At 53.0% G+C, this 10,140-nt stretch overlaps 4 protein-coding genes across 4 annotated transcripts; 2 read left to right on the plus strand and 2 right to left on the minus strand.

Annotated features, from left to right (window-relative positions):
• Nucleotides 1-2,404: 2,404 nt before the first annotated feature.
• On the plus strand, nucleotides 2,405-3,226 carry PG997_013510 (uncharacterized protein; the record flags this gene model as incomplete). Its single annotated transcript, XM_066817824.1, has 1 exon — nucleotides 2,405-3,226. One exon carries the CDS (start codon nucleotides 2,405-2,407, stop codon nucleotides 3,224-3,226), a length of 822 nt encoding a protein of 273 aa, XP_066663516.1.
• A 232-nt stretch (nucleotides 3,227-3,458) lies between these two features.
• Nucleotides 3,459-5,607, minus strand: PG997_013511 (uncharacterized protein; the record flags this gene model as incomplete). The annotated part of the gene is made up of 3 exons (XM_066817825.1): nucleotides 3,459-3,627; nucleotides 3,684-4,988; nucleotides 5,576-5,607. The coding sequence occupies 3 exons, from the start codon at nucleotides 5,605-5,607 to the stop codon at nucleotides 3,459-3,461; spliced, it is 1,506 nt and encodes a 501-aa protein (XP_066663517.1).
• A 277-nt stretch (nucleotides 5,608-5,884) lies between these two features.
• PG997_013512 (uncharacterized protein) lies at nucleotides 5,885-6,892 on the plus strand (the record flags this gene model as incomplete). Its single annotated transcript, XM_066817826.1, has 1 exon — nucleotides 5,885-6,892. The coding sequence occupies one exon, from the start codon at nucleotides 5,885-5,887 to the stop codon at nucleotides 6,890-6,892; it is 1,008 nt and encodes a 335-aa protein (XP_066663518.1).
• An 870-nt stretch (nucleotides 6,893-7,762) lies between these two features.
• Nucleotides 7,763-9,758, minus strand: PG997_013513 (glycoside hydrolase; the record flags this gene model as incomplete). The annotated part of the gene is made up of 3 exons (XM_066817827.1): nucleotides 7,763-8,709; nucleotides 8,804-9,267; nucleotides 9,352-9,758. 3 exons carry the CDS (start codon nucleotides 9,756-9,758, stop codon nucleotides 7,763-7,765), a joined length of 1,818 nt encoding a protein of 605 aa, XP_066663519.1.
• Between the last annotated feature and the right edge of the window lie 382 nt (nucleotides 9,759-10,140).

The raw sequence follows: 10,140 nt of genomic DNA on the forward strand, positions 1-10,140 counted from the left end.
ATAAAAGCGCGACTGACAACTCTAGAGAACCTTGAGGGGTCCCCTCCGATCGATCGGTCGTCTTCATATATACTTCACTATCCATTCTCCATCACGCCGCAATAAAGCGGGATATCTCCTACGAATCAACCAACATCCAAAGACTGCAGTCGATATGCGCGGGCTGATAAGGCCTTTCCGTAACTTCCTAATGCAGCCAGTTGTTGGTGTCGCCCAGCACCAACAGTGGTCTTGGCCGGACCTAGACGCATGGTCGACAACGATGCTCCCGGGCTCTTGTCGTGACCCTTATCCGATGCCGAACTCCCGATACGGCGGCTATGCAATACCAAATCTTCAAGTTACGAGGCCGCTTCTGTACAGTATCCTGCCATTGGACTCCACACTGGAGCTGCAAGGCAAGCGTTTCTCAAGCTTGCACCGAGGCTTCTTGTGATCAAGCAATTGGCGCTTCTTGTCCCTTTTCTTGTCCTTATCTCGCCGAGAGATTGGAACGGGTGGGGTTTGCTGCCTCGCATATCTTCGGGGGTGTATTGGCTAAGCCGCTCAAGAAGCTGGGCGAACTTGGCGACACTGGGCCCCTAGGCAACATGATCTTCAAACGAGAGATGGATCGGGAAGTCGTACCGACATGTTGACCAAAACGGTCGGTGTGGTTTGAGAGTTATGCATTATGGGAAGGGACGGAGCAAACTCGTCGAGTGAGGTGAGTTGGAGCACATAGACAGGCCAATTGATTGGTCCTGCTGCAATCAGACCAGAACGGCTATCCGTCGTGACAAGCCACCGCCGTATTTTAACTGACTGATACCCCCCATACATGGTTTCTATCTTTGGCCTCCATACAGCTGCAGGGATTGCGGAGACTCAAATCCGAACTTGTCAAACACGTTCATGTACACTCTCACCCTTGAAAGTTTGTTAATTGATGGACACCGTTTCGGACTTCAGATGAAGTATCGACAGGCTATAATTGTGGTAAGAGGTACATCGATATCCTATTCGAAACATAAAAATCGAGTGAATACTAGGGTAAAATACTACGGTAAAATTCATGCTACAACTCGATAACTGGTATCGGCAACGCATAAAATACCCGTACCAGGGCTCTCGTGCCAGGGGTAGAAAATAAACAAACTTTCAAGGGGGCGAGTGTATGTAGTCGTGGAAGAAAAAACAAGAACCACTCTGTCGGGAAGGCCCTGGCTTGTCCAAGGGTAGGTACCCCCGCCCGCCTTATCTTGAGAGCAGCGCAAGAGCAACGTACATACCAAATGACAAAAGTCCATGATGAAGATATGTATATGCGGCGCTCCAGCCAGCTCAGGTAATCCCCAGAGCGTTGACATACAGAAAGTGATCTGGTGCCTTCTTCCTCCTCCACATAACAATTCGGCCCCTACAACCCCTTGCCTTCAAGGTTGGGTGGCTCAAACTTCTAGCGTTGTTGACACTGCAATTAAAGATAAACTGACATGGTCCTCCAAAGTTCCCTCTATGCCAAAGTGCCGCCATCTGCAAGATCGCGGCTATGACTGATTGGCGCTCGGCTTGAGTTGTCAGTTATAAGTTCAACGACCCGGATCAGGGAACGTGGCTAGGACGCCACCCACATAGTAGTGCAATCCTTCGGGGAATTATGTCCATGCTTACCTACCTACTTTTGGAAGGGCGGCACGTTTCCCATATGTACAGCTTCACTAAAGGCGGCATGGAAGAGAGTTCAGCCCGGTAAGGGGAGCAGGTTATCAGGAGCCGCGTCCCCCTTCTCGCATAGGGACCACTAGTTTGAACGTCAACACCGAGTGTGGCACCCTCTGATCGATGTCGCTATTGCGTCTCTCAAACTGCCAGACTTGAATCTTCACAGTAACGACCATCCCTCAGCATTCTGCGATAACGATACTATCAAACGTGAGCCTTCTGGGCGGTTTACTATATCCTGGGGCAACACCAAACTACTATCTACCAAGCCCATCGAGGACTAGGTCAAAATCACAGGATACTATATAAGCATCCGGACTCCCGCCCAGTGTTTGTATCTTCCATATGAATGCAGTCTGTAATTGGCCCTGAGGTGTCTAAAACCAAAAGGAAATTGAATCAATCTGACACGAAACGCAAAGGATCAAACCTGCTCGTGGCGGATTTGAACTATACGAGGTAATATCCCCAAAGCGCCACGGTCAAAACCTTCCGCCATCTCGGACGTGCATAAGAAGACGGGCATCGTCGGACGTCCGAGTTCACAAGAGGGGATAATCCCATAGCGAAAGCGAAGAAAAAAAAGAGGCAGTGCTCTTCTTTCCCACTACCCAATCGCATACCGCCCCGTCCCGGTCCAGTGAGACATGCAGATTGACAAAACGGTGGCGGCCTGTCTCTCCCAAAAACCTCGAACAACATGCCTCGAAGCCGATTCAGCATATACGGCGAAAGATCCGTGATAGTGGCCGCGCCAACAACAGCAGCAACTCCAGCTTCCTCCGTTACCCTGTCCTCGGCACATACAGCAACGTACTCGCTGTTTCCCAAAGACCCCCTCACGCGCCGCTGCTCCGCCAGACCCCCGCCCGCATCCCGGCCACGAACCAACAGCGCCAAGAGCAAAGAACCCAGACGGGCATCCGTAGCGCTCCCACCACGACCGGCCTCCGTATCCCTGCCGCACATCGCCATGCTGCTGAACAAGCCCCTGCCCGACCCGAGCCTCAAGAAGGCGACGGCTAATACCACCACCAACAACGGCGAGAGCTCGCTGGCTCCAGCCTCGTCCTCCTCCTCCTCCTCCTCGACCCCGACCTTTGCAAACAGCGACGACATGCTGCGCTGGCTCTACGCCGACCTAACCCGCATCTCGCAAGTCGCCGCCCCCGGCATCGTCCTGCACCGCGTCGGCGACCACGGCCACCCGCTGCGCGGCGCGGCGGCGGCGCAGGCGCACGAGGACGGGCTCGTGGCCGCGGCCGGGGGCACGCTGGTCATGGACGTGGACCGGGTGAGCACGAATGCGCACTTCGGCACCGTCCTCGGCACGCTGCGGGCGCAGGCGCGGAGCCAAACCCAAACCCAGAACATCCCGGACCTGGCGGTGCCGTTCTGCGGGGTCTGGCGGTTCGACGAAAGGGAGAGGCTGGCGGAGCACTGGGAGAACGTGTCGGTGGACCCGGCGAAGGTCGCGCGCTGGTTCGAGGAGGCTGGGCAACAGAAGAAGCAAAAGCAGTGAGAATGGGAAGCGAAAAGGAGTCGATGTTTTGGTATCCTGGTGATGCCATTATGCTTCGGAATGTTTATTTTGCATTACATACCCACAGTGTTCCCGGGGAACAGCCCTCTATAGCGGAAACAGATGCTTACCCAACAGCCCGTCTCTCGAGGCCGTGTACACCCAAACTCCAATTCCCCAAAATGCCTTGCGCTTCAATAAAGTCATTCAGATAATCATCCAGCACCCGTCATCATGCCTCTTCCATCTTGACGTCTTGGCCGCCCTTTTCGAGGTTCTTGAGAAGGTAGCTTCGCTTGAAGTACTCGTTGGGGTGCACAATGGTCTCCAGCTGCGCCGACGTCAATATGCCGTCGTCCTTTGCTCGCTTGATCTCGTTCTTGTGAACATGTTCGAATACGCTAGAATGTTTGTCAGTGCTTGTTGCCATAAGGGAAGCTGCTTGTGGGATACGTACCGGTTGCAGGCCATATGGAACTTCTGGGCTTCTTTGTCTTCCTTTACACCTTGCAATACTGATCTGTCTGCGATGCCCACCTGCTGTAGCAGTGCTGTTAGGTTCTCCAAGTTGAAGTGGCGGTATGGACATCCATGCGCCTCACCCGAGCCAGGCGGATGCTCAGTCAAGATCTTCTGGCACGAGAATGGCGAGTATCCTCCGCCGCGACGGTTCGAGTCGCCGCCAACATCGCCATATGAGTGCCTCACATTGTACCGGTACTCTTTATTAAAGGTATCGTCGGTAATTTTGTGGAATGATGTGCGCCAGAAGATAAGGCACTCCTCTAGGTTCAGACCAATGCCCTTCAGGAACAGAGTATACTGTAGACGGCCAAAATGCTTAAGATGCGCATCGCGCCGCAGCGATCGGTGCAGGTGTTGCATGCAAAGAGGGAAGCTGGAGGAAAGGGCGTCCACGTTCTTCGCGGAGATATCAGCACCGGGCACCGAAGAGGTACTGCTGCTGTAAGATGCGTCAGGGGTAATGAAGTTCTTCGACAAGTGGTCCAAGATGGGCGTCAGTCGGTCGTCTTCGTCCAACCGAGGGAGCGCGCGCGCCGTGAGTTCCAGAGCACGTTCTAGGCGCTTCGTGAATTCAGCAATCACCATGCTCGTCGACTCTCGCGAGGGCACGTAGGCCTTGCCGGCTCGGAGGAATACCCTGCGGCCTTCCACCAAGTCCGGAACTCGCTCCCAGTCGACCTTGAACCAGTTCTCTTCTTCCTGGACTCCTTTCCTGAAGCCCGAAAGCGCAGCAAGTTCGCTGGCATATTCTCTTCGCTCTTCGTCACTCACAGGATCCCATTCCAGGTTCAGACTCTGAACGAACGCATTACGCTCTTTGGCGAAAGTAGTATCGTCGTTCAGGCGTAAACGGAACAACATGGTCTCGACCCGGGTGAACCTCCTACGAAGATCCTCAGTTGAAGCGAAGGCCAGGCGCAGGATGAAATGGCTGTAGTGGTCCTTTTGCCGCTCGGCCGACAACTTGGACGAAGAGCTGGAGTTGGAGTCGAGAGGGAGGTACTTTTCGAGCAGAGGCTTCATATGGGCCGCCGTTTCGGCCGGGGTCTTGTTCCGGAACGAGCATGCTTCCAGCTCGGCCAGGACGCGGAGACGGTCGATGGCCCATTGCTCGAACTGCTCCAAGGTGATATCGGCGGTGGGCGGGACGGCGTAGAAGTTCAGGCGGTGGGGGTAATCGGTCTCCTTGTATGCCGGGTCGGCGAACTGCTTCTTGCGATGATCGACGACATTGCGCCTTTGGGGTCAATTCGATTGAAGTCCTGTCGCAGCATCGTGATTGCGCTTCTGTGATTGTCGGAGAATCGCGTTCGTGGGGAGGAAGATTGCTGGATAGAAACTTGCTTGCTGCCCACACTTGTCTCCCGCAATGCACGTTTGGTCGCGTTTAGACAAGGCCTGGGAGACGCGTCGCGACGGAGAACCACTACCAATCGGAAATCAATTAAAGCTAACCAATCACAAGCTATCGCAGGCGGTGGGGGATTATGCAAGTACCTTGAAACCCCACTAAGTGGCATAATTACATACATGTACCTTATGTACGTACATACTTCCTCCAAAAAGGGTCTTTTCCAACCTGCCTCGCTCTGTAAAGTCGGACTGCCCATTGAGGTTGATGACATCCAATCTTTACTGATATGATACCTGGCCGGGTGTACCATACCTCTGAGGTAGGTTCTCTGTTGTTTGCTCACGCCTTTGTGCTGGCCTTCCTTGTTGCTTTTGTCCTTCAATGCATGTGTCCAAAGACGGGTTTGCCTTTTGCTACCTGATTGAAGGCGCGGAAGAGGGATTGATGGATTATTCAGAAGCAAACCTTACGTTACCGGGTACTGCTTGCCGTTCGCCTTCATCTAGTTTGCATTGGCGTTGTATAAGACTGGCCCTGCTGCTTGCCTTAAAGTCAGAACATTGAATACTTCGACCTCCAGGTTCATGTCTGGTTAAGTCCGTCTACACTCTTAACTCCACTAGAAGGATTATCCCAGATTCTAGATCCCCTCACTAGGACTTAACCGAGTAACAAGCACCAATCAGAAAACGCCGACAACTACATCATCAGCATTGCGTACCCGGTCTCAATCCCCCATTCTCTCATAAGCAAGACCCTTGGCCAGCCACCCCTTGAGCATGGCTCCAACCGATGGCGTCGGCACCCAGGCCGCCGTCGACGCAGACGATTGGCCTTTGACCAACAACGACGGCAACAAAGCTACCGTCAATGCATATGAGATGCCCAACGTCGACAACCGCATCAAGGTCATTGTCGATACAGATATTGGCACTGACCCAGATGACGGTCTCGCCCTGGCATACTTGGCACTGCACCCCCGTTGTAATCTCCTCGGCGTCACCATCGTAACCGGAGACGTCCAGAAGCGCGCGGCCGTAGCCCAAGTTCTCCTTCGTGCCTGCGGTCCCAACGCAGCCGAGATCCCCATCCACTGCGGGCGTCGCGATCCTATCCTAGAGGGCGAGGGCCAGCCCAACTGCCAGCAATACTCTGACATACAGAAAGAGGCCCATGTCCTCAACAGGCTGGAAAACACGGCCGTCGACTTCATGCGCCGAACCATCCACGAAAACCTCAATGAAGTCGTCCTACTGACGATCGGGCCTCTGAGCAATCTCGGTCTGCTCTTTGCTCTCGAGCCCGAGATCGCATCCGCGACGCGCGGCGTGGTGAGTATGGCCGGCAAGTTCCTCCCAGCAGGGGACCGGCATAAGGAATGGAACATGTCCGTCGACCGGACTGCCGCGGGCATGGTGCTAGGCGCCCGGCGGCCCAGCCACCGCTTCGTCGGGCTCGATGTCACGCGCCAGGTGATGTGGACGAAGAAGGAGTACTTGGAATTCGAGGGCCAGGTGCAAGGCCCGCTCAAGCCGGTCCTGCAGAAACTGAGCAAATGGTGGCTGAGCATCAAGCCCCGCATGACGTTCCATGACCCCTTGGCCGCGGCCGTCATCTTCGAGCCCGGCTTGTGCAAGTGGAAATCGGGCCGCGTGGTGATCGACCCGCGGAACGCGATGATCACCTTCACCGAATCCGAGGGAGGGCCTGATCTGATTGCATCCGAAGTGGACGCGGATGCCTTCTTCAAACACTATCTGGATATACTCAGGGATGTGCTGAAGTAGACCCGGCGTCGCGAGATACAGACAGAGAGTGGCATCCAAAATTCATCGACTTATATATAGCCATCATACGAATCAACAACTGGTGTTGGCTTCATTATCGCCGTTAGTCAATGGACACTAGATTGTCTATTCTAAATAGACAATACTAATTCAGGACCAGCTTTTCCTAGAGATCACTAGGTCTATACCCTTATATTCTCTCTGGTTGTGATAACGCTACTTTGCACGGAGGATCAGTACAACAGGTTAATGCAAAGAAGCCTATCCAATCTGATACCCATAAAAAAGGGTACATTAATAAATATTGTAGTAAGCCAAGGCACCCCTGAGATATATTCGAACAGGACGATTCCTCTAGCCCCTACGTGTGCAAGCTAGATCTTATTTGCTAGGAAGTGGACTGAACTCTTGTTCGTTCTACAATGAAGACTCGTACCCCTTTTCTCGATTGGATATTGGCTATATTCATGTCCTGTGTATTTTAGCCCCACTTGACTAGCATCTGGCTATACTCGAGTTATATTCGTTACCTGAGTTGATGCAGTTGCTTGGACTTAACGACTTCAAGACATCAACGTTACTAGCCAGAAACGCTTACGAGCACAGTCTCCAGAAAATTTGTCACGTTGTCCCTGAAGGCCACATTTTAGGTGCTTAGACTAATAGTTGATAAGGATACTGGTATGTTTAACAGACGCCCAGACCTCCCTTGCCCTTCCCATTCCGTTGATAATGTAACGGTCTCCTGTAAAACCTGTCTACCCTGGAGCGATACCTTCTTTTAGGTAAACTTATTGAACACCATGAAAATTATACAACACAATCCACAGACCCCATGCTCTTACAAGTTATGCATCGTCCAGCGACACACTAACGCAACAGACGCTTAAATGGGTGTGCTTCCGTGTTGAAAACATACTCATCCAAGCTGATGAGACTGGGCTCGCTGAAGATGAGGTAAAAGTACTTCAACGTCTCGCCCATCCAGAAACTCTCCATCGAGTCGGTCTGGTGCGGCTTGTCCTTGGCCGGCACGGTGATGTCCGCGAGCGCAGAGTTGGCCAGCTCGGTCTTGGAGGCCTTTTGGATGGCCTGAAACATGGCCCAGGCGGATTCCAGCAGCTTCTTGTCGCCAGTCACCCGGTACAGCACGAAGACACTCTCGATGGCTTCGGGCCGCAGGATATAACGCCGATCCATGACGTCAGTGAAGCCCTTGGGCAGTCTCTTGTCGGATATGACTTGGTCCGCAAGCGCGCGGATCTTTTCCTTCGTGAGCTTGGTCACGTCTTCTTCGGCGCTGGCAACGACGGCTTTCTTCCACGCGTATTCATCCCATTCGCATGTCGCGCTTTTCGAGGGACACGGCGCCATGAGGAATGTCTCAGGCATGATGCCGTGCGGCATGGAGCTGTATGTCCAGATGCATCCATCGGTAAGCTTTCGGGCAATGTCCAAGTCCTCGGGCCGCTGCAGCAACTTCGACCCCATAGCCAGCATACCTCCAACGAAGCAGACTAGATGCTGTCCTACATAGTCCGACATTGGTACTTCTTTGCCGGAACCGTCCTTGTTGACGTGTACGGCTGACGCCAGTAGGATGTCTGCGTTATCTGGTGTCATAGGTCGGTAAAAGTTGTGTTTCTTGGCCGTGTTTACCGCATATGTGTACATCTCGCCATACTCTGGCAGCAGGCCGCCGGCTAGGGCGACCATCTTCGGCAGATATTCGAATACTGAGTCGGCCATGGCACCAAGGCTAAATGTATTGTCTCCGTGGAAGTTCTTGTCCTTGGGGTTGATGCTGATCGGCCACACTGTGTCAAATGTTAGCAAGAATGGTGTATCAAAATGATAGTAGCGTAATTCTGCATAATATGAAGACAGTAAGAAGAGGTGGCAAATACATACTTCCCGGGAGTTTAGTCTTGCTCTGTTCGGTTTTCAGGACCTCCGTGATCCGTTGCGTGGCGTCGAACCATTTCGGGTCGCCAGTGACAAACGACAAGCGTGTGAACTCCATGCAGAGAGATCCGATTTCCGCAATCAGAGCCCATGACGAAGCTTCTTGCAATTCCCCTTTGGCGGCCTTGCCCACGTCCCAGCGCGTGATAGGCATCCGGTTGGGGGTATCGAAGGCAACGTACAACATGTCTCCCACTTCACGGGCCTTGCGTAGAAGCCTCTGGTCGCCACTTAGGTCGTATGCCGATAAGAATCCTCCGAGATATCTGATCGTTGTTTCAAAGACATTGATCTCAGTGAGCGAGCTAGTCTCGAAGCTGATATTGGTAGCAGCAGCGACCGCATCCTCAAACTCGCTTCGCATGTTCATGATCCACAACGTGTCCAAGTTGTCGACCAAAGTAGCACCCCTAAACATAATCAGTATATCATCAACTTGCTAGCGGTCTCAATACGATCGATGAAGATTGAGGCAGTGCATCGCCGGTACTTACCATCCACCAAACGTGTTTTTGGCGCCTCCACTGACGGGTGCAAGTTCGTCCTGAAGCCACGCATGCTTGCGATATGCTTTCCAGCCACGCCCGAATGCTGCTTGGACAGCAAGTTGCCTCTCAAGGCGCGTGGCCTTCTCTGCGCTGGTCTCTGGGCTGAATTGATGCTGGATCTTTGGAAGCTTCATTGGCTTCCCCGTAGGCAGTGGACGAATTGATTGCAACCGGTGGTGTATTGGCAGCTTTCTCCAGAAGTAATCTGAATCATCCAAAACGCCGGGAGCCATGGTGGACCCATACTGCCACCTCAGAGCTGGTATTGGGCTGTGGAAGCTGGAGGTGTAGAGGAAGCCGACAGCCAACAGGAAGGCTAGCGGAATGATCAGTCTGCGCTGGACTCTGGCCATCATGAACGGCTTCGTAAATTGGCTTGCTGAAGTTGAAGAGGTTGAATTTGGGTTGATTCGAATCAGATGAAAGGCCGAAACATCGAAGCGCGGCCTTGCCTGCAAAGCCCCAAGCCCACAAGCCCCTGTCGGACCAGGATTGATGTGACGAATGCTGGGGGCGGGGAATGTGGTTGGTTCCCAAATTGAAGGTGGTAATCACCTGTAACATGAGCCGCATCCAACTTAGGTCCATCAATCACATTGATGCAGGTGCAAGTAATCCTTGAGAAGTAAGTACTCGCATGCGCTAAAAAGGCCCAAAAAGGTACGCACGGGAAACCACGACCGCGTTGTATCGGACCCCTAACCCCTGAAGTCTATATCTCGAAGGCATTTTCTC

The sequence above is a fragment of the Apiospora hydei genome, assembly GCF_038363865.1.
Source record: "Apiospora hydei strain CBS 114990 chromosome Unknown utg000009l_segment0_segment0, whole genome shotgun sequence".
Lineage (NCBI taxonomy): Eukaryota > Fungi > Ascomycota > Sordariomycetes > Amphisphaeriales > Apiosporaceae > Apiospora > Apiospora hydei.